General features: G+C 48.9%; 2 protein-coding genes across 7 annotated transcripts in view; one reads left to right on the forward strand and one right to left on the reverse strand.

Annotated features, from left to right (window-relative positions):
- Sh2b3 (SH2B adaptor protein 3) overlaps positions 1 to 12,123 on the forward strand; it is a 23,587-nt gene extending 11,464 nt beyond the window's left edge. For both annotated transcript variants that reach the window (XM_028766128.1, XM_028766129.1), the window contains exons 3-8: positions 8,244 to 8,345; positions 8,425 to 8,516; positions 8,597 to 8,691; positions 8,776 to 8,990; positions 9,068 to 9,239; positions 9,354 to 12,123. In XM_028766128.1, coding sequence (XP_028621961.1) covers positions 8,244 to 8,345; positions 8,425 to 8,516; positions 8,597 to 8,691; positions 8,776 to 8,990; positions 9,068 to 9,239; positions 9,354 to 9,679 — 1,002 coding nt within the window. In that variant the 3' untranslated portion in view covers positions 9,680 to 12,123. The remainder of the gene's footprint in view (positions 1 to 8,243; positions 8,346 to 8,424; positions 8,517 to 8,596; positions 8,692 to 8,775; positions 8,991 to 9,067; positions 9,240 to 9,353) is intronic.
- Positions 12,124 to 12,690: 567 nt separating this feature from the next.
- Positions 12,691 to 26,981, reverse strand: part of Atxn2 (ataxin 2) — a 98,899-nt gene continuing 84,608 nt past the window's right edge. For 2 of the 5 annotated variants that reach the window (XM_028765881.1, XM_028765882.1), the window contains 7 exons: positions 25,577 to 25,761; positions 24,665 to 24,797; positions 21,516 to 21,569; positions 16,774 to 16,919; positions 16,034 to 16,261; positions 14,096 to 14,264; positions 12,691 to 13,301 (listed from right to left, as the gene is read on the reverse strand). In XM_028765881.1, coding sequence (XP_028621714.1) covers positions 13,273 to 13,301; positions 14,096 to 14,264; positions 16,034 to 16,261; positions 16,774 to 16,919; positions 21,516 to 21,569; positions 24,665 to 24,797; positions 25,577 to 25,761 — 944 coding nt within the window. In that variant the 3' untranslated portion in view covers positions 12,691 to 13,272. The remainder of the gene's footprint in view (positions 13,302 to 14,095; positions 14,265 to 16,033; positions 16,262 to 16,773; positions 16,920 to 21,515; positions 21,570 to 24,664; positions 24,798 to 25,576; positions 25,762 to 26,981) is intronic. The other 3 variants (XM_028765884.1, XM_028765883.1, XM_028765885.1) reach the window with 2 other exon arrangements.

Genomic DNA, 26,981 nt, shown 5'->3' on the forward strand with positions numbered 1-26,981 from the left:
CCATCCTTCCCTTTGTGTGTCTGTGTTGGGGGTGCATGTATGTGCCAACCTTCCCTTCGTGTATCTATGTTTGGGGGTGCATGTATGTGCCATCCTTCCCTTTGTGTGTCTGTGTTTGGGAGTGCATGTATGTGCCATCCTTCCCTTTGTGTGTCTGTGTTTGGGAGTGCATGTATGTGGTGGCTAGGAGACAACCTCAGGGGTTTCCCCCTTTGCTCTCTACCTTATTTTTTAAGACAAACTCTCTGAACCTGGAGCTTATCAATTCATTGAGCCCCAGAGGGTCTGTCTGTGTGTCTGTCTGTCTCTTCTCAATGCTGGGCTGTGTTCTTGGGGGGTCTCATGTTTGTGGGTCATGCTTTACCAGCCTAGCCATCTTAGTCCTTCTGCTGCTTTTTCTAAGGGCTTCCCATAGCTTGTGTGTGGTACGGGCATTCCTGTATTGCACACATCATGACACACAGTGTGGACTGCCTTCTTATCAACTCGAGTTCCCACCTTTTATGGTGATTCACTCGATGTAATTTAGTTTTTAGCAGGGATGGGAGGTGTGCCAAGGTCAGAGAAAAACTTGTAGGAGTCCTCTCCTTCCACCACCTGGGTCTTAAGGAATGGAACTCAGGTACCTGTTGAGCCATCTTGATAGCCCTTATTAATTTTTTGAGAAACCATCTCCCTATGTAGCAGAGATTGGCCTTCAACTCTTGAATCTCCTGCCTCAGCACCATGAGTGCTGGGGAGTATAGGCACGTGTCACCACACTAGACAAGCTCCCCATTTCAATGCTTTCTGTATCCTATTTAAGAAATATTGGCCCACCCCGGGCTTTGTGGGCACTGTCTTTTCTTCTGGAACTTTCTTGTATTCTTCATGCTATGGCACTGGGCATCTAGGCTGAGCTGGTATGTGGGAATGAGGCAAGGGCACCCGCTGTGCCTGTGGATACTTGGCTATATGCTGGAGAGACTGTCTTTCCTGTTAGTCAGGGACTGTGCTTCTGCTTCTGGACACCACCTGTCCTGTTGGCCAGTGTTCTAGTTTGTGACAACAGCGCTGTCTTTTTTTTTTTTTTTTTTTTTTTGGTTTTTTGAGACAGGGTTTCTCTGTGTAGCCCTGGCTGTCCTAGAACTCACTCTGTAGACCAGGCTGGTCTCGAACTCAGAAATCTGCCAGCCTCTGCCTCCCAAGTGCTGGAATTAAAGGCGTGTGCCACCACTGCCTGGCAACAGCGCTGTCTCAAACCACCAGTTTCATTTCTTTCCCTCCCTCCCTCCCCTAAAGGGCGTTCGTTACTTAGTAGTGGCCTCGGTGGATCTGGAGATCACTATGTAACTCAGGTTGGCCTTGAACTGGTAATCTTCCTGCTCCAGCCCCTGAGTGCTGGGGTTATAGGCATGTGCTACCACACTTGGTCACTTGTGAGTCTGAAGGGGAACCCACTGACTGGCAGCAGGGGACAGTGTGCCAAAGGCCCCAACGTAGGAGTTGTGGCACATATTTGAAGGGAAAGCCATGAAAGCTGCCTGGGTAGGGTGGAGGCTATGTCAAGGACTTCACACTGTGCCAGACATGCACACACGGGCAGGTGGACACCTGTACCCTCATTCAAAAGAAACCCTGGAGAGAAAAAAATTCTGAGGTCTAAACTGGGTATGGTGGCACAACCTGTAATCCCCACAGCAATAATCGGTTCAATATTAGTCTTGGTTACATATCAAAATTGGGACCAATCTGGGCTACATGAATTGCTACCCTAAAAACATTAAAAAAAAAAAAAAGACGTAAGCCTAGATATGATGGATTCCTCCGCCCCCATTATCCCAGCACTCTGGAAACTGAGGCAGGAGGACTGTGTGTCCAAAATAATAGGATACAAAATAAGCCCATCTTTAAAAAATACAAACGCCTTGAGACTGACACAGGAGGGTCCCAGCACCTAGCCTTACCTGTGTGGTCACGTAGAGACTAGAGGACATCACTAGCTGAGGAATGGCTTCTCTCCCAGGCAGCGGCCAGGGATGCAGTAGATGCTCTCCCAGGGCAGTGACCAGGGATGCAGTAGATGCTCTCCCAGGGCAGCGACCAGGGATGCGGTGGATGCTGGGGCTGAAGACAGCCTTGTTTGAATGTATGCCCCAGCTGAGGGCATGACTGAGGTAGAGAGGAGCCTCTGCACTTCCCAGGGGACCAAAGGCTTTGGGCCACTGGGCCCTACTGCTTGGCCCAGTTGGCAGGAGTGGTTTTCAGGCCTGATGCCTCTCCTAGCCCCTTGGAGCAGCAGGTCAGGCCAGGCTTAACTGGGATCCCTTTGGTGATCCTGAGAGCCTAGTGCCAACCACTCTTTTTGGCTTTCTTTGGTGTAAGGAACAGGAGTGACTCTGGAATGTGCCTGGGTCAGGTCTCACAGCTGGTGGTGGGAGTGAGGGTCAGAGTGTAGAGTGCAGCAGGAAGGGAACCAGGTACAGGCCGCTCTAGTGCCAGTGGTCTCTTGTGTGGCTCTGTGGCCTAAGAGAAGTGTTGCAGAAGGAGCTGGGGCAGTGATGGGCAAGAGGGCCATGTACTTGCTGGGCACAGAGACAGGGAGGCCAGGAGGTCTGAGGAGCCTGGGATACGCAGGGACCTGGCCTCCCTTCTTCCCCACTGTGTGGGAAAGAGGAAGCAGAAAGAAAGGGCTGGCCACTGCCGGCCTGGCGGTTTCCTCTGGGCTGGGGAGGAGGTGGCGGGGAGGCAGGAAGCCGGGTTCCAGGCTCTGTGGCCCCATATCCCCACCCCCCACTCAGCCATGGGAACAAAACTTGACCCTCGAAAGCAGGTCCCCCTTTGGGCCTTTTGAGCTGCCGTCCCTGGTGTAGTGCCTGTCCTTTTACTTCTTCACTTTCCTTGTGACAAGCACTATAGTTGACTCTGCTATGGAGTCCTCCCACAATACCATTGAGGGGCCTATCATGAAGTCAACTCTCGGACGAGAAGACCAAGGTCACACAGCCTAGAGGTGGAAGAGGCAGAAATGGGGTTTTCTGTGAGCACAGGGCAGGGAACAGTAGGGTTGGGGTTGTTTAAATCTCTAGTTTGCAAAGCAAGCCCTGCCTGCAGAAGCCACACTCAAGATGTCATAGTGCTTGACAGACCCACCCACCTTGGGCCACAGGAGCAGATGCCTATGCCTTTCTGAGCTGTGAACAATTAAGGGGCTTGCTCTGTGCTACGGGACTGGAAGGAAGAGAGGGAAAAAAGGTGTCAGGGTTCCCAGTGGGGCATCCCTGCTCCCTTAATGGGTTCTGTGGAAAACTGGTGGTCACAGCTCAAGCTGGGCCAACACTGCAGGCAGCTGGTGACTCTCAGGCTTCTTTTAGCTCATTCTATAAATCCAAAGTAGAGCATGCCTGAATTGGGGGCGGTGCCAGTTAATGCCCACTCTGTTCAGAGCCTCTGCCCTGGACACTGCCTGTTCATTGCTGCCATCATCACGGAGTCAGGGCTGTGGGCTCAGTGTTGGGATCATGGCTAAGGGCAGTGTGGTAGGCACTGGGGAGGGCAGGTCTGAGCTCCTATTTTGGCTTGTGTTCTTGGGCAGAGAACTTGAGTTTGTGAACCTCAGTTTCTCATCATGGCAGACAGAGTGCTCTGGCAAACTCCCATCTTGAGGCGCAGAAATGAGACCCCCTGCATCAAAGGCTCCAGACCCCAGGACTGGGTCTCCCAGGGACCTCCCCCTGTTAGCCGCGCCATGGCCATGCTGGGGAAATCCCCTGCCCACTGCTTTGCTGAGTGGAAAAGGAAACCAAGGCTTCAAAAGGTTCCAGCACAGCCCTGTGGGTAAGGGGCTTCTAGCCCTCCCTCCTACCTCTCCTGGCCAAGGCTGGGGGAATGAAGAGACACCCTCCTGGGGGAGACCAGCCACCTGACTCTGGCCCCAACACAGGCGCAGGAAAATTCTTGTTCTTAGGCAGTTGTCTGAAAGGGGCCAAATAGCCTCAGAATGCTGCCACCACCTAGGAAACTGATAAGGATCGTCTAAAGTGACCAAACCCACAGCTGCATACTCCCCAACACTTACCTGTCCCTGGCTGCAGGGAACAAAGTGTCAGTATAGTAGACAGGTGTTCTAATACTACACAGTTGAGGTACTAGGGCTATCTCCCTAGGCCAGTTAACTCAGCACTGAGCATTGCATCCTCAGTCTCCTTGGGTGGAGTTCCTAAGAGGGCAGTATTAGGCTGGGGTTCTCTCTCAACTCTAGGGTGCAGGGTCCACTGGAAGATGATTTCACTACCATCAGTTCACTAGTCCAGAATGGCATGGCCATCACCACCCTCTCCTAGACATTAGCTAGCTATTAGTTCTAGACACTGGGACTCAGGCTAGACATGGCCTTTGCATATCTGGGTATATCCCCAGGAGGCTGCCAAGTCACATCCACTGTCTTGTTCCTTTTAGTAGCCAGACAGTAGTCCCTTGTATGGCTTACCATTATTTTCTTTCCTAATTTATGACTAAGTGGAAATGAAATCAGGTTGTTTCCACTTGGGGAGTTATAGTGAATAATGCTTTGAACACCTGTGCAATGCATCCAGCAGGTTGTTCAATCTGTGCTTCACATTTTGAGGAGCTGCAAAATTCCAACACGGATATTCCCACAAAAGCACACATAGGCATCCACGTGACCTATGTATCTCCATATTGGCTGTAGGTGTTGGGGCCTGCAGGAGCCAGAACTGGGCTTGGGTTTTGTGGCTGGCTAAGGGTGTCTTTCCTATGTACAGTGACATTCCAATGCTCTGCTGTATCCTGTATCCTGTGGTACTAGCACTACCCCTTAGCTTGTAACCCCCACTTTACAGTATGGATTGTCAGCTTAGCCTCGAATTTATAACTCTTTTGCCTCAGCTGCAGCTCAAGGTTTTGTGCCTGTAGTGGTCAGAAGAGGGTGTTAGATCCTCTGGTGTAGGAAGTATTTGTGAGCCACCAGGTGGGTGCTGGGAACTGGACTTGGGTAGTATGGAGTACCACAAAGGGCTCTGAACTGCTTAACTATTTCTCCAGCCTAATCTTTCTTGGATATGAGTATGACTGGCTTTTTTTTTTTTAAAGCAAGGTGTTTGTGTGTGTGTGTGTGTGTGTGTATACATGCCTGGTTGTCCTGGAACTCAACTTTGTAAACCAGGCTGGCCTCAAACACAGATCCACCTGCCTCCTGAGTGCTGGGATTAAAGGTGTGTGCCACCACACTCAGCTGTTGTTGCTTTAACAATAAGTTGGCTTTAACATAGTTAACACAGTTGCAAGTGTCTAATTTTAGATCTTAACTGAGAGGAGTGCACCTCTGTCTGCTGAGAGTCCTTTCTGTGTGGGCTGTCTGCTGTTTGTCTCTGGATGGATTCTGTTCCTGTTGTTTGTTGGCCATTTCATTGGAACTTGGGCCTTAGGATGCGCCAAGCCCCACCCCAGCTACCCTTGTACGTTAGGTCTCAGTAGGCCACAGCTTTTTTCTCTGTACCTTGAGCTCATGATGTAGTCAAGGCTTACCTGAACTTCCGATCCTACTGAAATTTGAGCCGCGTGGTTTTTGTGGTGCTGGAGGCTAAATTAGGGCTTTATGCATATGAGGCAATCTACTCTACCGAGCAAGCTCCATCTCTCGCCTACGTTGTCGGTCTTGCTGATCTGCCTCATGCCATGGGTCCTGGTCCTGTCATGAGGCAAGCAACTTTTCTCTCTGATCTGAGCTCCCTGCCACAGCTGGTTGAAGTTCATCCTTGCTGCCTGCCTCCAGGGTTCAACAGTGTCACTTCTGTTCCAGCCCCAATTCTCATCCGTAAGGTTTCCTCTGAGGGCCCTGATAGGCAGCGTTCTGGGGCTCCCTTTACTTGTAAAGGGTGCTTATTAATTTCCTATACTGGGAACAGTTGCCTAAGGGGTACTTGGGGCTCTTTTTAACAGGGCTTACCCCACCCCCTGCACTCCTCTCCCCCAAAGAGCCTGACATGATGTTGAGGGTTTGCTCTGAACCGTTCCTGCTGCTCCTTGGTCCTACCGGCTGTCTTCCCTCAGTTATGCACTAGCTTCCCTGTGACTTCTTAGTAACTTTGACTAACCTGCAAACCCCATCTCTTGGAAGCATTCTGTTGGGCAGCCTCTCTATTCTGGTGCCAAGGATGTCCTAGCTATAGCTCTGTGTGTGACCATTGCCTCTGTGGTCGCTCTGAAGCATGCAGTTATGGCTCATGTTGTGCCTAGCCAGGGCCTGCTGTGCTGGGGCAGAGCACTTCCCAAGGGGCCTTTGTACTAAGTCTTTTTGACCTGTTGGTAACCTTGGGGGAAAGAGGACTAGCAGAGCCAGTCCAGACCTGGCAGGCAGGTGCCATGAGCCTGGAATTTGTAGACTTCCTTACTTGACTCTGATAGCCTACAATGGAAATAGGGTCCACGATGGAAGCCTCAACAGTCTGCAGCCAGACTTGTCTTCGGATTGATTTCTGGTTTGGTCAGCTCCCAAATGTCTCTGTGTAACCCTATAGTCTGACTGAAATCTATTTTGGGACAAAGCAGGGTATCTATCTGTGTTTTTGTTTTGGAAAAGGCTTCATATTATTCAGTCAGTCAGTCACACACGCCAGAACTTAGTTACCCCAAGACCTCTCAGCTCTCTCTTCTTAGATCAGGAGGCCCTATTTTTTGTCCTCAGGTCACAGGGTGATGATGGTAGTGGCGCTGGGCTCTAGAATGGAAGCTGTTTGAGCCTAGGTGAGGGCTCAGTAGGCACAGTCCTGGCATATGGCCATTAGGTCCCCACACAGTGCAGTTGAGGGGAAACGGGTGGTCTGCTGAGCCAGACACAGGTTCTTTCTTTGGTGGGTGTGGCTTCCCTGGGCCAGGTGCCTTCAGAGCCCAGTGAAGATGAAGGTACCGTGATGAAATATCTTCAACAGGCTGTTGAAGATACTACTGGGTGCCAAGATAGGTCTTTTCTGTCCCTTGACACATAATTTAAGAGTGACCAGCAATCAGTACAAGGACCCAAGAGACAGCCACGGCTCTAGTGTCACCCCCGTTTCCCAGCAGGCTGGCGGTGCAGTGGCAGGACTTGGGACCTTTGGCTTCTTTGTGATGTCTCACTGTGCTGGGGCTACAGGGGACAGACAACTGCACTGTCATGGCTCACATAGACTGACTACCACCCCAGAAACATCTCAGGCCTTTAATTCTACCATCAGACCCACGTCATCTGTCAGGTCTGGAGAAAAGTCAAAAGCCTGGCCTGGGCTGTAGAGTAAGGGCAGAACTGTACCCTACACACCAGAGAGGGCAGGGCAAAGCAAAAGATAGTAGAAAGCCAAAACAGTCTGACTTGGTCTGGAAGTGAATGGTATAGAATGTGGTAGTGGGTGCCATTCTGCTTCGAATGGCCTGGATACTCCAGTCCCCCAGCCACCCCAGCTGGAGCTGAGGAAAGCTACTTATTGGTAGGCTTGACCAGTGAAGCATGTTGGTAAGAAAGAATCCAAGGCCTCTAAGTATACTTAGGGTTCTAGGTAGATACTCCCCACAACCTGCATTCCCTCACACGTCCAACCAGATGGACATAGTCCAGAGCCTAGTGCAGGGCCAGGCATCCTAGCAGGTAGCTCAGGATAGGCTTGCACAGGGAGTTGGGAAGAGGCTGGCCTCTGGCCAGCACACAGCAGTTGTGGACAGGAGTTGGAGTCATGTCTCACCCACTTGGCCAGTCTCCAGCAGGGCCCCTTCACTCCTATTAACAGGCAGTTGGCCAAAGCTGGTGGCATGGGAGTGGACCCTGCAAGAGTTAAAACCCAGCTTTGATGTATTTGGCTAGAACACCTGGTCGTCTCTCCTAACCTGGGACAGAAGACATGGAGGGGAGGGGAAAGGCCTGTCAGTCCTTTGTCCTTCCTACTTCTCTGGCTCTGCCAGTTACTTACCTCTTAGCTGCTGCCGAAGCTGGTCTTCAGCCCCCTCAGCCAGCAATCTTATCCAAGAGGAAAAGAGACCAGAGGGCAGGAAAGGGGTGGCTTCCCTCCTAGAACTCCGACCCTGAGAACTGGCATTTTGCCAGAAAGGTGGTCTCTCCAAGCTATGATGTCTGTGACTCTTGTGGCTTGCTGAGAACTGTTCCTACAGGTGGGAAGCTGCACGAGAAGGATGTTCCGTGCCTCCTTCCTCTAGAGAGACTAAGACAGCCCGAGGGGCGGGCAGAGTCCTGAACGACCTTCTTGTTCTCCTAGAGCTCAAAGCCCAAGTTCCAAGAGGCCTGCTCCACCATCCGGGAGGTCCGACCGTGTACACGCCTGGAGATGCCTGACAACCTCTACACCTTCGTGTTGAAGGTGAGCACCAGGGCTATGGCTCCTTGGGAGACACGGCTGTCTCCTCAGATGCAGAGCTGATGCCTCCTCCTTTCTGTAGGTGCAGGACCAGACAGACATCATCTTTGAGGTGGGAGATGAGCAGCAGCTGAACTCATGGCTGGCAGAGCTCAGGGCAAGCACAGGCCTCAGGTGAGGACTGCCCCTGCCCATCCATGGCTCCCTTTGATAATCCTGGTTGGCTCCCTTCTCACCCAGCCTCTTCCCCACAGGCTGGAGCACCTGGACACAGAGTTCCCTCTTTCCTTAGTGGCAGAGCCTGGCCCAGCTAGATCCCCAAGGGGAAGTACTGACTCCCTGGACCAAGGTAGGTGCCCGATCCTTGGTCTCTGGGTGTCCTTGGACATGTGGCCCCCCCCCCTGCGGGTCACCACCACCATCTTTCTGCCAGGTGCTTCACCTGGGGTGATGCTGGACCCAGCCTGCCAGAAAACAGATCACTTCCTGTCCTGCTACCCCTGGTTCCACGGCCCTATCTCCAGGGTGAGGGCTGCACAGCTGGTTCAGCTGCAGGGCCCTGATGCCCATGGCGTGTTCCTGGTGCGGCAGAGTGAGTCCCGGAGAGGGGAATATGTACTCACATTCAACTTACAGGGCAGAGCCAAGGTAGGAGCAGGGACTGGTGGACCAGGGTGGGGCAGATGCAGCCCGGGCAGCAGGCTCATCTCTTCCCCTTTCCATAGCACCTCCGCCTGGTGCTCACAGAGCGTGGACAGTGCCGGGTGCAGCACCTGCACTTCCCCTCCGTGGTAGACATGCTCCGCCACTTCCAGCGCTCCCCCATCCCACTTGAATGTGGAGCAGCCTGTGATGTCCGACTCTCTGGCTATGTGGTAGTCGTCTCTCAGACCCCAGGTAGGAACCCCGAAAGTTGTTATCAAGGGGTGGTGTCACAGCAAGTGCACACATGCACAGAACTTGTTTTCTGGTGCTTTCTTCAGTTGAGACTCATCCATGTTCTCTCTCCAGGTTCTTCCAACACTGTCCTCTTCCCTTTTTCCCTTCCTCACTGGGACTCGGAGCTGGGTCATCCCCACCTCAGCACTGCTGCAGGCTGTCCCCCCGGCCCTGGTGCAGAGGCTCTCCCTGGCCAAGTGACACCCCCTGAGCAGATCTTCCACCTGGTGCCTTCTCCTGAGGAACTGGCCAACAGTCTGAGGCAGCTGGAGCTTGAGTCTGTGAGCAATGCCCGGGACTCAGACTATGACATGGACTCCTCATCACGGAGCCACCTTCGGGCCATTGACAACCAGTACACCCCTCTCTCACAGCTGTGCAGAGATGCAAACTTGTGAATGTAACCATTTTCATCCCCTCTAGAGAACTACAGGCTGCTGTCAGGCATCTCCAGCTCAGATGTGCCCCGCTTCCAACACACACAAGGCTGGCAGGCTTCCTGTCAGCCACAGCTAGCTAGCCCCTGGCTTTCTCCCACTGTTTACAGATGTAGTTCTTGTGCACAGGTGCCACTAGCTGGTACCCTAGGCCTGTCCCCAACCCAGAGGAGGTGGGGCTGCAGGCCCAGAGCTGGCAGTGGAAACTGACAGAGCTGATGACAGACGTCTTACCAGGTAGGGTCATCGGGAAGCACACAACACTAACAGTCCCTGGATTCTCCCATGGCGTCCTTCCCTGTGGCTTCAGTTCTGTGGCAAGTCCACGCTCCATGCCACAGGCGATGGATGCTTCATAATCCTGCTTCTACTCTTAGCTTTAGGACAGAAGCTCTGCCAGAGGGACAAGCTTAAAGATCAAAAATGATTTAAACATTTTACCTCAGAGTAATTTTTTTAAAAAAAGGATTCAGGTTTCCATTTACTACTCTAGCTTACTTCTCTGCACTGCCCTACTAGGGCCCCTGCCACTCTGAAGTCGGGGGAAGCGAAGTACCCCTGCCCCGCTCACTGTGAGCCAAGCTAGCATGCTAGTGTCCTTGTCTGCTCACCCTCAGGACAGTTGCCTGCTATGGGGTAGCCACTGTCCTCCCTAATGTAGAGAATGAAGTGTGTCACCCTTTCAGGGAAATCCAGGCAGCTTGCAGAGAGAGGAGGGTGGCAAGAGACATTCCACCCCAGTGCCTTATGCATTAAAAACAAAAACATGACTCCGGTTTACAGCAGCTTTGCGGAGGATGGGATGACTAGGGGGTGAGGGTGGGGAGACAAACACAGAAGGGCGGGCTCCTAGCTTAGTGAACCCACGTTTATAGACTACCCCACTCCCCAGCATCTAGTGACTTACTGAGATTGGCTCTTTTGTGAGCCAAAAAGGGAGCTGGCCCCGTGCTATGAAGAAGCTCATGGAACAGCTTCTGTGTTCTGTCCCGGGTGCAGCAGGGTCACTGGTGGGAGACTATGGTCCACACAATCTTTCCATCTAGACAGTGCCGATACTGTGATCTTTCACGGCGACTGGAGTGGGCTATTCACGGGCACAAACAGGCTTACAGCAGTGGCTTTGGGGAATCTCAGCTTAACTCCTAGACACGTTCAGAGGCAAACATGCTGCTGCCCTGCTGCAGCCAACAGGCCTGACCTCCTCATCTGGTTACTCCGTACTCTGCCAGTGTGTGGGGGCTCTGGTGAGGGAAGCAGCTGCACCTCACCTTTGTGTTCACAGACCAAGGTGGGTCCAACATAGGTGCGGACTCGTGTTCCATCTTTAAGATAACTAGCTTTCCTTCATTGTACATAAGGTATGAACCAAAGAGATACAAGCAATATTCAAACCAGTGGTCCAGATTTGTCTCTAATCTACATAGGATGGTTGGACAGCTGTGTCCCTGCACCTGGCCAGAAGCTAAACCAACTTCAAACTTGGGGCACTCATTTCTCCTGGGCCTTCAGAAGAGAGACTTGCCAGATGCTGTAAGCCAGCACCTCTGCCCCATAGTGCTGGATTCACCCACTGTGGACAGCTTCCTTTAAAAAAAAAAAATGTCCAGGATGTTAGAAAAATGTAAGGCAAAAAAGTATTCCTGTGACTCTGGGACAGAGTGACAACACTAAGCCAACACCTTCTCTCTGCTAGAGTAGGTCCAGTTGGCTGAAGGGGACAGGCCAGATGCCCTCACCAGTGAGTGTGTCAACACCAGGCACCATTCCCACCCCCAGCAGTCTTTACTGGCCGCCACTGGCAAGCGAGGCCATCTAGGCAGGAAGTGTCCGTTGACCCTCTAGAGACAAAGTGTAGTCCAGCAGTCCCCACACCCTTGCTTCCTTCTCCTGAGTACTCAACTACACACTAACAGTCACCAGCACCAAAGAGTTAGGTCAACTAACCTGCCTTGACTTTGCCAGCAATCCACATGGCTTTATCTGCATAAATCTTCTGCCTCTGATCATTTCTGGATGGTGTAGGAGAAAGGAATAGCGATCATTACCATCTTGGGCCAGATAACACTATCTTTACCTATGTTTCTTAACCTAAATTAAGGATCCACCTCTTCCCTGAGGGCTCGGTCTCTTGTTTAAATGTTACCTTGGCACAAACACCAAGTGATAAACTGTCACCTACTGCCTCCTAATGAAGAAACATCTAATGGCCAGTGTGTGGCTGGAATAAGCAGCATTGTGAGCACAGGAACAGGGGATTTCATCTTCTATCATTACAGCAGAAGGTATATTTGGCAAATCTTTGTTTTATGTACTGTATGAGTAACTTATTCTTGAATAATGCAAAATTTTGCTACAATGTACAAATTGCTATATGTGAATTAAAAAGGTTTTCAGAATTACAACCATGATCTCTGCATCCACACCCCCTCCTCCCACTTGCCTTCCTTTCTGGCAGCCCGGCCTCGTTCTGTGCCCTCCATCTCTCCTCTCATCCCTGGCCACACTAGGGACGGACAAGGCTCTGCTACTAGACAAATACTTAGTCATTAGCCACTAAGGACACACCCCTGGTCTGGCCAGATTTCTTTGTTTCCTTTTTAAAGAAGTATCTTCTGCCCCCTGCTGGTAAAACAGGCCTGATCTGGGATAACTCAGATCAACCACACTTGGTTCTGTAGAAAAGGAAGACAAGCTTACAGAGTCTGCACCTGCTTGCAGATGTGGACTTCTGATCGCTGCCCACCTCTGGCCAGCCTTCCTTCTGCTGAAGCCAACTGCTAATCCACCTGAGAGGGGGTCTCGGTCTTGACTCTTTCTAGATACCTTGAGCAAGAACTAAAGGTGAAGAAGAAAAGTCATTTGTTCAGCACCTCCTCAGACTGGCGCACACAGCACACGCAGCCTGCCCTCCCTGGGGTCCGCCGCCTCCCACAGCTGCAGGAGTCACACAAACACACACTCATTGGGTATCAGTTTTTAAAACTTTTTTTATTTTTTAATTTTTTTTTAGTTTTTATTTTATATTATCTACAAAGTAAAAGTTTTCCCTTAACTTAAAAGTTGAACCACTGTAGACAGTGATCACCTCATCAAACTTGATTTATAAATAATAATCCGTCAGTTTGGCGGTAAGAATTTACTGAACTTCTGTCAAGTTTAGTAAAAGGGCGTTCCAAGTCTTGATTTTTTTTTTTTTAAAGCGGTAATAGCAGCAAGAATCACTCTTGTTACTTCTGTTGCTAGCTGATGTGTTCATGACTCTCAAGGGCCATTAAAAAATAAATAACTTCCAGTTTCAGCAAGCAGAGCTGGGTACTTGCAGGACCCTGCAACAGCACATGGAATTATGGAACAGCCGCCGGTCCCTACATGCTCTACTCGGTCCAAACATCCTCCACTGCAAGTGAACTGTTAGCATTCCTATCGGATGTTAAATCAGTGTATCTTTTTAAAAAACAAAATCAATGAAGTTCTAGTTTTCTGTGCTTCCAGCTGGCAGAAGCAGTAGAAGGGAGGAGGGGATCTGGCCTTTGGGTTCCTCCAGGGCAGCCTTACAACTGCTGTTGGTGGTGGGCTTGTACTGTAAAAAAGAAAAGTGGCTATTTAAACAACACAGGCACCACTGCCCACCAGCCTAGTGTCTGCAGCACGTGACTGTCAACTACTCTTGTGCTAGCTGAGTAAGACTGGAGGTTTAATGCTGCCCCCTCGCCCCTCCAGCTGCAGCCAAGGTAGGGTTGGGGAGGGAAGGGGGGGGGTGAGGAGAAACAAACCAGTCAGACGTAAAACCACTTCAGATACAAGTCCTGGACTTGCTGCTTGTGGAGCACAGGCCTCACACCCCCTCCCACTCATGCTAGCCAAGCACCACTGCTTTCCACGTCACAGGGAAGACAGGTGTCCTCACAGCAGCCGTCCAGTACGAGACATCATGGGCGTCCTGTGTCCGGGCACAGGCTGGGGCTACAACTACACTCAGACCAGTCCGCACACAGCACGTGCTCATCAGTGTTCTTCTCCAAGCTACCATCAAACTTGGCCATGGGCATGAACCCCCCACATCAGCCTATGAAGGACTCGGGAAGGAACGCACTTGCCCTGTCCAGCCTATCATACATAACCAGGAAGGCCAACTGAGTCCTCGGCATGCATCAGCTACCCAGAATGAGGCTGCTGCTTCTCAAGCCAACCCTGATGCCAGCAGAACACACACAGATTCTGATGCTCCCTGACCGTCACGATCCCTCCTGTGCACACTTGGACGGGCCTTGCTAGTCAGGTTTGCAGCCTGAAGCACTGGTCCTGCCTGCCATTCTACCTCTACGAGCAGAACGCTCGGGGTGCCCCGGCGGCCCCTGCACACACACGCCTCACCTGAAGGGTGCGTCATATAGGGGAAATGCGCTGTTGTCGAGACTGGAATGGGCTGTAGTGCACTTTGAGCGAGGGCGGCCTGGGGACCGCCGGGTGGCTGTGTCGTCATTAGCATCATTGGCGCATGGGCAGTTGGATGAGAAGGAACCATTCCTGACTGTACATGAGCCTGAAACAGAGAGCTCTTTTACGCATACAGGCAACATCTCCTTCTTAAACAACAAGTCAGCCATTCCTTTCAGTGGACTAGGGCTCAAGAAGGGGCAAGATGGACTTCTCGGGTCACCTTGAGATAGATCCTGCAGGGCTAAGATGGGGAAGTTGGCTACAGCCTCCTACTCCCTAACACGTCTGCTCAGATTACCACACAGGGCAAGGTCCTCACCAAAAGCAGGCCTCTATTGGGGTGGGGGGAAGGGCACTTTCTTAGCTTGCTGGGGCACATGGCCAAAGATATCAATGCCCTTTTCAAGTCAGAAAGCAACCAACAAGGGCCTGTAAGGGGACTGTCTCCCCAACACCCTCAGCAGCTTCCTGAGTGTCTCCTCTTCCGCCCTTCCCCGTGATGGGTTCCTCAAAAGTAGGGTGAAGCAGCACTTAGGCCCCTCAGCTTAGCTGATGGAGCAAAGGCTGCAGTTAACTGGCTGCACTGGGATGACAGTCATCTGAAGTTGGGTCAACCCGGTGCTCCGTACCAAGTGGCAGCAAATTTAAGTTAGAAAGGTGATGTTAGCTAACCAGTCCGTAAGCTCAACCTCGGCTCTGCAGGGAGTGGGCAGAGCAGGAAGAGGCTGCTTCCTGCCTCCCATCCTGTGCACTGCTCTAGACCATCACCCCAGCAAAGCTGGCTCACACCTTCAAACAGGCCCATGGCTCTCTGCTTTCCCTGTTAGCCTCTTACTCTCATACGAAAACACAGGAGTGAGGTTTGGGGTGAGCCCATCTTACACGTAAATTCACAACCTCTGCTGGACACTTACAGGACCCTGATTCTCGTAAGTCTCACTCCACCAAAGCACACTGACCAAACTGGCTCCCCTCCCCACTGCTGCCAGCCAATCAACAGGAGTATAATCTACAGACGCTTAGCTCTGGGGGAGGACAGTAACAAGCTAGCCCTTCTGCAAGAGACCCAACTACACAGCATCTTTAGCTCACACCTTGCCAGAGCCTCACTGGCACACTGAGACAGGAAATACCATCATTCAGTAACTTCTAAGTGAGACCCACCTCAGGGAACTGTGATCAAAAGTATCCGATGCAGCCACCTTATGCTAATAGCTACAGAGAAGCCTCCCCAAGGCCCTGGTCTGTCCTGGCTTTGTCAGCAACCACACATTCCAACCTCAGACTTCACACTGGGGAAAGAGCTCCAGATGATCTGGGGCTGCTCTGGAGCTTCCATCCACACTGCACCACAGTTGACGGCCGAGGCTCAGGAAGCACAGCACAGGACCACAGCAGGGTCATAGAGGTAACCAGGCAGAACAACTGGGACTAGCACTCACACTAACAGGCCAGTGCAGTCCCCTCAGAAAGCGAGAACCACTGAAGGCCTGCCTGCCATCCTGCTCTCAGGCTCCCATGTGTGCGTGTGGAGGTGTCTGTATGTGTACACATATACACATAGTGGTGAAGCTAAGAGACGTAGCGAAGCAGACACAGAAAGGAAAGGACTGGGGTGCATTCCAGACTCAGAGTTTTAAGGTCTCAGCTGGGAAATGCTAAATCACAATTTCACTGGTCCATCACAAAATCATAGCAACATTCACTGAGGGCCAGAAGATCACATACTAAGCAGGAAAGGGGCAGACAGGCAGATGGCACCACACACAGGGTGGGTTTCCTGGCTTGGGGAGCAACTAGCTCCTTGCTGCTTATCTGACCACCACCACTCCCTATGTGGCCTTCACAAAAACTTGGCTAGTGCTGGTTTACCTGAGGTACGTGGGCCATGTGGGGTGGGGTGGTGTATGCCGGCTGAACGTGAGAAGGATGGATGGTGAAGACAGTCTGCTGGGCTGCTGGGAAACTGCTCTGTGGAGACTGTGTATTAGAGGCGGGTGTCATGGAAGGTGGTGTTGGTGCCAGCCCTGCATGATAAATGGCCGACTGCTGCTGTGGACTGGCCAGATGAAGAGCCTGGGCGGCCTGGTGCTGATGATGCTGCAAGGCAATGGGAGACTTCTGTATCGAGAAGCCAGTGGAGTCAGAGCTTCACAGAAGGAGAGTGACAGGCCAGCACACCCACCACACCCAGGGAGGTGTGTGCAGAGAGGAGAGCACGGGGCAGCTCCTGTCCAGATGGGTCTTTTCTGGGTACTCAGTACCAAATCTCAGCCGGGCAGTTACAAGACCAAGCAAGGCCTTCACTGCCCCATTAGCACGGGTGACTGAGGAAGCCAACAGGAAGGCAGCATTACGGCTTGGCTTCAGGAATGAAATTCCAGAGCGCTTTCTACTTAACTCAGAACTTCAAGATCAAGCAGCTTTTTAACACTTATGTTTCTGGCATTCACCATTAGGGAATGGCCGACTCGACATGACATTTTCAAGATCTCCCCTGTTCCCACAACTGCTCGAAGCTACTTAAGGATGGTGGCCCTGATCACATGGAATCTTGTAAGTAGCAGGGACAAGGCAGCAGCTGTGCATGCATAGGCCATGCCTCTCCTTACCTGAACAGGACTGGGTGCAGGATGACTTCCACCATGCTGGCTTTGCTGCTGTCCGGTGGGAGTGGCCGAAGGCTGAGGATGGGGAGGATGTGGATGCAGGGTGGCGTTAGGATGTGCGTACTGCTGAGCGAGGGAGCCGGTGGAGACTGAGGTGAGGAGAGGAAAAGGAACTGTGTACAACTGACACACACCGATGACCACTGTCAGCCTGCTCTGCCTAATTTACAGTGCTTTCCCGAACCACTACAATATAACCCAGGCCACTGCTATTCCCTACAGCCATGTCCAGCAGGCAGTCTGGAAAGTAGATGGAAGGCCTCTGCTTAACAAGGCCAGCATGTGGCCCGTATGCTACAGCTCCACACACCCCCTGACACTGAGTTCGTCTGAATGTACTCAGACAGTCCCCGTTTCTCTTGGAGCTTAGGTAGAAACAACTGCAGTCATCCCACTGGTGCACACGAAGATAGGTGCAGCCTCTCCCTCAAGGGCAGCATCTCATCACCTCACCATGCTACTGCCCTGCAATGGCCCCTGCACACACACCAGTGAAGGAGCGAGGGCAACACCACTGCCATCTCAATCGATCACAGCACCTGCTCCACTATTCTGTTCCCTACTGAGGACCTCATAATATAAACCTGGAGATGGAACTGACCACCCCATCCTGTTAGCTAGAAAAATATCAAAAGAACAGCTTTTAAACACTCTTAAAATGTGACTACAAAGACAAAGCCCCACAGGCAGCTCTTTACCCATCTAGGAAGACCCCACCTTGGTACCAAACAAGGAGATCAAGTGAGTATCAAGTGAACCTCTGCCTTTACAGAGCAGCAGCCTGAAAATGAAAAACCCAGGAAGGTCTCAGTGTTCCTGTGACTCTGGACAGCTCATGGGCACAAACTAAATAACAAGCAGAAAATGGAGTGCTCTCAAGCCATATCTATATACCTATCTCAGCACTGAACCCTTAGCCCTCCAAAGCCACGCCCACACACAGATGTCATTACAGTTTTACACACTTTAGGTAGTATGCCAACAAGCACAGATATGGTGTGGCAGAGAAGCAGAACCACTTAGGGTCAGCACCAAAGCTCCCAAGGACAGCCAGCATAGAGGACTCTGTGTACCAGGTGAGTGATGTACAGGGTTGGGGACAGGAAACATTCCTGAGATGCATTCTATTTCCAATGTGTAGTCTTGAATGGCAAATGCATCTGAGAGGGCAAAGCAGAATGCTAGAGCTGGCATGGCCTGTGTACCCAACCACCGAGCCACAGCGCTCAGCAGTGTCCTTCAGTACCCAGGTGAGGCCAATGAAGGCAATTGTGGAGAAAACCACAGCAGCCTAATGTCACAATGTTTTCAGTGAGTCAGGGAGAGCAGTCTGTCTTCTAACTCACTGACTGTGAAAAGCCACCCACGACCATCATAGCACTTAAAAACGACTTTTGTTCTTAGATAGAGTCTGCTAATGTAGACTAGGCTGCTGAATGGTGGTAACTGGTCCAAATGTCTCATTTTAAAACCACAAACACTAAAACCCCATCCAGTGTTTATTGAGTGTTTCCTTTATAGCAAGGTTAGGTCCCACTGAGGGAAAGCAACCCTAGAATCCCATTTATGGGGTTTCATGGATACATTGGATACAGAAGCTCAAGGGCTCTAAAATTCCATTAGTACTTAATTCCTAAGTATTCAGAATATTAAAAAGTTTAAAAATAAATAAATAAAAGGCTTGGAGACACAGCTCAGTGCAGAGCTTTGCGTAGAAGGCCTTGAGTTCCAGTCCCAGAACAGGTGGGAAAAGAACAAGTAACTCTGAAGGAAGCTCTAGCAAATGCTTCCCACTTTACCACGGGACACAGCCACTGTGGTCACGGCAACTATGTCCATCAAGTCTCAGAATTACATTTGCCAACTGGGAAAATGTCAGTCTTCACACTCTCATCTGGAAAGAGAATTAAAAGATTTTTGACCCTATTTCTTTGTTCTTTCTTCTTTTATAGCTTAAGTTGGCCTGGAACCCACCATCCCCCTGACTCCATCTTCCAAGTGGATTGCTCCAGGATACTATACCCAGCCAGGCTCAGGACCCAACAGCTTTACTACGCACTGACTCAGAGTTTATGCTGAGGACAGAGCCAGAGCCTCCTGCATAACAAGTCCACAGTCTAACACTGACCTACACATTAGCCATGTTCTTAAGACTTAATAATCAATCAGAGGAAGGGCTTGGTGGAACCCAAGCTACCCTCAAGCTTGACAGGCAGCTGAAAATGACTTCTAATTCAAAACATCTAATTCTGAATTTTATTTTTATATGTAAAGACATTTATAGGACGGGGACAGAGTGGAAGAAGGTGACATGGCTCTCATGTACAAGTCATCAGAGGAGGTTGTTTCTTTCTACCTTTATGTGAATTCTGGAAGTGACACTCTAGAAGCCAGGTTCTCACAGAAAGTGCATTTTTTTTTTAATCACTGAGCCATCTTGCTGGCCCTATTATACCTCTTTTAAAAAGATTTATTTTTGTTATATTTAGTTTTATAAGAGTGTTTTGCCTGTGCAACATACATGTGTGCAATGCTCAGAGACCAGAAGAGAGTACTGGATCCCATGGAACTGTAGTTACGGATGGCTGTGAGCAGCCACATGAGTGCTAGGAACCAAACCCAAGTCCTCTGCAAGAATAACTAGTGCTCTGAACTGCTGGGCTGTCTCTCCAGGCCACGGGTATGCATTTGAACTAAACACCTTCAGGAGCATCCATCGACATGTTTTCACCTGCTCACTTTCTGGCTCACAACAAGCACTTCCCACAACCCTTTCCCCTTGAATATGACGTGCAACATCCGAGCCGGGAATCTGACACTAATCCACCAGCAGCAAGGCTAAGGGTGATAAAAAGTGGGGAGAGAGATATTATAAAAACAACAACAACAAAAAAGCAGACATGGGGAGGTAACCAAGAACAGAATTCTGGGAGAATGGCCAAGGCTTTCAGCTAAGGGCAGGATTAAATGGTTTCTCCTCTACTGGTTAATTTAACTACCCGGGAAGCTAGAAAGACCATGAATCCTCTCAGAAGCTCTGAAATCGCTATCTGCCAGCTGTACTACTACTTACAAGACTCCAGCAGTCTCCCGAGAGCCAGGTGAGGTGAAGAAGACAAAGCGCTTCTTGACTTAAATATTTAAAATTCTAAATATGCCAAATCTTTTTAACATTAACTAGATTCCAGAAACAGTCCCTTAAGTCAAGATGTTAACAGGAGCGAATTCAGTCCACAGGGCCAGCCAGATGTTGAATCTGTAACTAGGCTCCATCATTGTGACCTTGGATGCACATGTCACTGGTGCTCAACAGTACTTGGAAACACGAGAATAAGTACAACAGGATCCTGCAACTTCAACAATAATTCCACAAAGGGGACAGAACTCAAGGAGCAAATTTTAGGGGGCAGAGGGGATAAAAGACAGCAAACTAAGCCAAGGCAAAATGGCAGTAGACTAGGGCAGAACCCTGTGATGACTAAAATCCCCACAGCCGCTGCTGGCTTTAGTGTTGACTTTTCATGAGGAAGCTATGCTCAGGCTGTTAGTGCTGAGGAATGATGATTTGAGACCGTTCAGCCATCTGCCAGGAAGATGACTGTGACTGTAGCCAGCAGGACGGTAAGGGTAACTGCATCGGAGATTTCAAACTGTCCTTAAAGTCCTCATGTACATCCTCAACAAGACTTCTTTTCCAAGAGCATCTGAAAGGACTCTATTTGTTAACTTATCCCGAGCACCAAAAAGTAGCAACTAATTTTGGCTTGGCACAATTAATGAAATTTAAGGTAAAATGTTTCTAAAACTCTGTATCTGCTGATGAGTAGTTATTCCAAAATTTAGTCCCTAAATCTTAATGTCTGCTAGAACTCGTATTTCATACAAAGTGACGTCAGTGGCATACATTTCTAAAAGGTCTCTTAGTAATTAGCAGACTAAAGCCCATCATCTGCTTCATTTTAAAACACTGCCCTGAAAATAGGTAACATCCATCTCCCAAGTCCACTTAGGGAAGAAGGCAGCCTAGACCACATATTGTTCCAGGCTTCAAGGCCTGTGCTTCCCGAGGCCTTCTCATGCTGAAGGAAGCTCTGGACACCAAGACTGCATCTGCTTCCCGTCCTTTAAGCCTCTAATCACGCAAACATAAATAAGGCAGAACTGTCTCTCTGACTCCTTCATCTGCCCTGTGCTACAGGAATCTCAGTAAGGACACTTCTCTGTAGTCCCAGGACACAACAAACTAGTGCTGAAAGCTTCACACAAGCTTGTGGCTTAGTATAAAATACTATCAATTGTTCAGAAAAAGTTCCCCTGAATGAGGAAAACACAAGGTATTTCCCACACAGCTACACTCTTGCATTACATTCAAAACTGCTTCCTGAAAGAACTCAGTCTTTAACTCCAATTTTCTTAAGCTAAGACATAGTTCTTCTGTCAAAACTCTGAATTCTACACAGAGCCACAGTCCTTTACCTTGTTTGTACTAGGGAATGAACTCAGGGCCTGGTGCATGCCAGAGCAAGTGCTCCACCAGTGAGCCACCTCCCCAGCCCAGACATGCACACTGTGAATGAGTCTGTCTGGTACAAAGAAAATGTTCTCAACAAGTGAGCTACTTTAACATGTATCCCTTAAATAGTGTTTACTGTGTAATTAAAATTAGTATAAAAAACCCAACTCACTGGCAAAGTAGAAAGAAGGGCTTGTCTCCTTGTTGTAGGGTAATTTGGGACATGCTGAATTTGGGAAATAGAAAGGTAAATTAGCCTCTTGAGGTGTGCATTCCTGATGTTTTCTGGAAAGGCCGACATATTCAGTGATCTTTTGTATTCACGCAAGATTCTTTTTGACAGGGCGTGACCAGCACTGTAAATAAGCATTGCTGCAGAGATTTACAAGCGAACAGGACTGAACCGGAAGGCTTTCCTTCTGTACTGAGGTAGCAAGTCCGCACGCTGACTTGCTTAAATAGAAAGAATAAGATTATTATCCGACAGAGAACCATTAACTGATAAAAAGACCAACAAGGCACCCATCAAACAGCCTGGACATGAGCAAGGCACCCAGATACAACAGCAAATTCATGATACAGGTCGTTTCACAGCAACACGAAGGTCACCACAGGCCCTTGGGTATTAAATCCCAAGGCTCATGATATAGAAATATAAACATAAGTATTACACTATTCATACTAAAATATGTCTGTCTAAAAGGGCATAATTGAAGCACCTGGGAGAATATATGACTATTAACAAGTAGATGTCAGGCAGAAGGATTATGGGAAAGTCTATTTCTTTATGCTTATTATACTTAAAAAAAACTTATCTGCATTAAACTATACATGTTAAAAACATTTAGCTGGTGTGGCCGTTCACACCTCTAATCCCAGTACTTGGGAGGCAGAAGCAGATGGATTTCTGAATTCAAGGCCAGCCTGGCCTATGTAGCGAGTTCAAGGACAGCCAGGGCTATATAGAGACCCTGTCTTCTTTTGGAGGACTGGAGTGGGGAGGAGTAAGTTCACACATTCAGTTCTTCTTGCTGACTTGTCAGTCAGACAGCTCTATCACTGTTTCTGAAAGTGAAGCCATCGCTGAAAATACCAACTCAGATGAGACTGGAGATGAGGAAAACAGGAGTTACAGTGACCACTTCAGAGGGCAGAGGCAACAAGGTGACACAATGTTGTCCTCCTAAACACAAGGAGGGCCTCTGCCGTGACTACACCAGTAAATAACAACAAAAAGGCAAATCAGCAGCAGAACTGAGGACAAAGCATCACTACATTATAAATCAACATCTTCAAGTATCTGATTTCTTGGGCTATAGAAAATACATGCTTTTCAAAGGAAACGAAAACAAAATGAGCCCTTTCACACAACAGTGCTCAGATAGTGTGTGTGTTTGTCACACATACTACACATCCATCTATGGAATAGCCAAAATAACTCAAACAACTGACAGGATAACAACAAACTTGTACCAACATATTAAAAAATGATTGTGACTGTGGGAAAACCCCCAAACCATTCATTTCCTAGTGTGCTTTTTATATAGGACCTGCATGACAAAGGCAAACCCAGATCAGCAGCCCCGGGGAGGCAGCTTCTGCATAGCACTGCACTGGTGGTCACAGAGGCTGTTCCTAAAAGTACTAGAAACTTCAGCTCCAAAGTTTCCTCTTAATCCAATGGGAATATGCCAGAAAACAGCAGGAAAGAGATGTCTCTTCTCCTTCTGAATCATGCAGTACGCAGCAATGTCCAAACAATTTAAGAACTTCAACTAAGCCTTTAACAAGCCAGAAAACTGTAGAAATGCATGCAGAGTGCAGGAAAGCCAGCAAGAGACACCACCCGGGCCCTTCCATACAAGGTCTCATCTAATCCCAGGGAGAGCACCTCAACACACTCTGGAGGACAGACAAATCATGATGAAAATATAAACCAGGCCAGGATGTCACTTTATAAATCGAATTATAGGAGGACTTTTATTTGAGACAGTCTGGCTATGCCACGCAGACTGGTCTCAATACTTGATCCTCCTTTTTCATGGTGTCCCCAGGGCTGAGATTTACGGGCACTCTCACCACACTAGGCCAACGGACTGACTGCTTGAAAGAAATGTTTTCTAAAGTACAGCCCTTATTTCAAATGCCTAGTGCACACCGATGACAATGGTAGCGATGGTGATGAAGACCTCCTGACTGTTAATGAGGAACAAGCAGACTTCAGAGTTTTATAAAGGCAAATGTTTTCCATAGCATGTATCCTAACTACAAATCAACCCTGGTGACAGGTGTGTGATCACACACACAGGGAGGATGCTCAGGGTGGCCAATGTTACTCATAGCCTGCATGTTAAACCATCAAGAATGATCAAGTGTCTACCAGAACACAGAATCGTAACTGTCCTACAAATGCTCATTTCAGGCATCACACTAAGAAGCTGAGACACAGTGTCTGCATGGCTGTGTGCACTCACACTCTCAGTCCCACGGTGTGCACTTCTCAAATGATGAATGACCCAAACTTATCTAATGTTCCAAAGAATGCAAATGTCACTAGGAAAAATATGTGTTAAGTTTGGTACAACGCTGTCATTTAAAGTTGGGAGAAATTTAAGGTGACTGTAAAATGCATACAAGCAGACTATAAGGTGATCTGACGACTCTCCATGGTAAGATGTGGGAAGTAGGAAAGACAGTAGGACCCCTGCATGGCTTAGGCAGGATAAGCAGAAGTAGTACACCTTTCCCCCAAAGATGCTCTCTCATTACATGTCAGTCTGTTTGTTTGTTTGTTTTGTTTTTAATTATTTTTTCCTGAAACAGGATCTTATTATATAGCTCTGACTGCCCTAAACTTGCTTTGTAGACAAGGCTGGCCTCGAACTCACAGAGATCTGCCTGCTTCTGCCCCCAACCCCGAGTGCTGGGATAGAAGGTGTGTACCACCAAGCCCAGCTCATTTCATCATGTTTTAAAGAAGGAGAAACATATCAAGACAGGAATTGCAGGTACAAAGTAGAAACAAATTACCAGTAAGTCAGCCCTAAGTTTCCTTTTGTTTTAAGATTCTCAACACTCACTGTTACAAAGAGTCAGGTTATTTTTACTCCTCCTTGTTTTTTTGAGGTAGGGTTTCTATGTTGCCCAGGCTTGTCTCTCACCCCTTGGCTCAAATAACTTTAGTTTCCCCACCACCACTTGCAGCCAGGAGCCAGTCACACCACTACACCTCCCTCAGGCTGTTCTTAAACAGAGTATCGTTACAGAGCTTTACAACAACCACGGCCATACACACAGAAAGGACAATGAAATGTTTCCTACCATACATCGCATGCGTCTGCTCATGAGCCCCGAACTGAGCAGCTGAAGACGACACTAAGCCAGGCTGAGCATGTGCTGGTGGGGCCATCATCCTGGCACTGCCTTGTATGACAGGGCTGTACACATGAGGATGCTGTGTTCAGACAAAAGAACATTAGACCAAAGGGATGTCATCGATTCTAGTTCACATTTAGAAAAAAAAAAAAAAGATTCAGTGTGTGTGGTGTGTGTGTGTGTGTGAGAGAGAGAGAGAGACAGTGTGTGTGTGTGTGTTGTGTATGTAGTGCTTGAGAGAGAGAGAGAGAGAGAGAGAGAGAGAGAGACTGTGTGTGTGTTGTGTATGTAGTGCTTGAAGGAGCCTGGATAAGGCATCAGAATCCCCTGGAATTACAGGAAGTTGTGAACAGCCATGTGGGTGCTAGGAACCAAGCCTGGGCCCTGTCACTCAGCTCTGAGCCATTGCTCTGTCCTAGTCACTTCTGATTCCTAGCTTCATGGTTCCCAGAAACATTTCAGAGTTCTATTTCTTGGATGCTTCCTTTTCAATTTTTTTCTTTTTAATTTAAGATTTATTTTCTTTATGTGTATGGGCCTAGTATTTGTGCTTTGTATGTGTGCAAATGCCCATGGAGACCAAAGGGTCTTCTGAAATAGGTATGGGGACAATGAGCCCCGGGGCGTCTGCAAGAGCACGTGCCCTCTCCAACTGGCTCCGAGTGCACCAGGCATGGCATGCGGTTTAAAACATGCAAAAATAATCATACACATAAAAGAAGAAACACATGTAAAAGGCCCCAACTCCTTAACTATCTAATACCTTTAAAACAAAGCCAAAAAGCCCATAAATACAAACAGCAGAATGAGATGCTGCTTTTCTAAGGAGTGAAATGAGTTAGGCCGCACTGGCCGTACCTGAGACTGATAATGCGGCATGTGCTGGACCAAAGGCTGACTGGGGAACTGCTGAGGACTGTAGGCAACGTACTGAGTGGAGTAGGCGGGCGGGGTGGCTACGATGGGCGGCCCTGCAGCGGAGGCAGGGTGCATCATCGTGCTTTGATGATGCTGGTCTTGTCGCTGTTGGGGCATATTTGGTACTGCAGGAAAGAAAAAGAAACATATTAAAAGGAAATGAAACCTCCCAGGAACAATGCATGCACCGGTGTGGTCTACAAGGCCCTGTGTGACTCGACTCTGACCCTGCCTTCCAAAGCTGTCTTTCCAGCTCCCACCCCTCTGCAGCCGCTCTGAGCTGCTCTCTCACTCAGCTTCAGGAAAGTGACTCAGCCTTCAGAGCTTCGCCGGGGAGTGACTTCCCCTTCACCCGGTGTTCATCACAAAAGATACGGTATTCGGATGGGTGAAAGAGGAGACCACAGGGACCATCTGATACTCCAAACTATAACGTGTTGTCACAAAAGGTTCCTTTCCAAAGGAAATCAGATGACAAAAACGCCAACACAACTCCAACACCCCTCACTCCACGCCTGCTTCACTCCCATCCAGTTTGAGCCTTTAAGCTTAGGGCCTCTCAGATGCTAAACAGGGCCCGCCAGCGCCAGCGAGCCCCAGCCCAGCCCAGCCCTCCTCTGCTTCATCCGGTCTCATTACAGCACCGAGCACACCAAGTAGCTGATTTCTAACTAACACCACCACCCCACACTGCACAAAAAGAAAAGAAAATTCACTGTGTGTCTTCCATATTCCTATAAAGGTTCCTTCTCCTGAGGCCAGCTAAGAGCTGAGCATATCTTTAATCTCAACACGCAGGAAAGAGAGAGGCAAGAAGACCTGAGGCAAGTAATGCTGACAAACGCCCTGTGTCACCTGTGCACTTCCTCCCACAACCACACATCAGCTGTAGCCACCATGTCTGTTCTCATGTTATGCTAACTGCAGGAGGAACTGCATGCCTCATGAGGGGTACAGCACAAAGAACATGAAACGTGGCTTGTTTACTCAGTCAAAAGAGCTAAAGCAACTATTATTGTCTATGTGTTTATTATTTTAAATATTTAAAAAGGTTGGCTAAACATTTAATTGAAACGCTATTTTATCTATTTAGAAAGTAAACTTGAAAACAAAACAAAGCAATATAATGAAAATTTTCTCAAAATAATATTGACAGTCCCTATGTTAGAAAAAGGAAAGGAAATTTGATTGGATGGGAAAAACCCCATAAACTTAAATATTACTTTTATCAAATAAAAAGCTGATTAGTTAAACAGTAAAATCTCTTTACTACTTTTGCTATACCTTTATTTGGTACCCTAAGTCCATCCCCAGCACCACATGGACCAGCAGACAGTGCACACCT

Source organism: Grammomys surdaster, unplaced genomic scaffold (genome assembly GCF_004785775.1).
Source record: "Grammomys surdaster isolate TR1022 unplaced genomic scaffold, NIH_TR_1.0 166, whole genome shotgun sequence".
NCBI lineage: Eukaryota > Metazoa > Chordata > Mammalia > Rodentia > Muridae > Grammomys > Grammomys surdaster.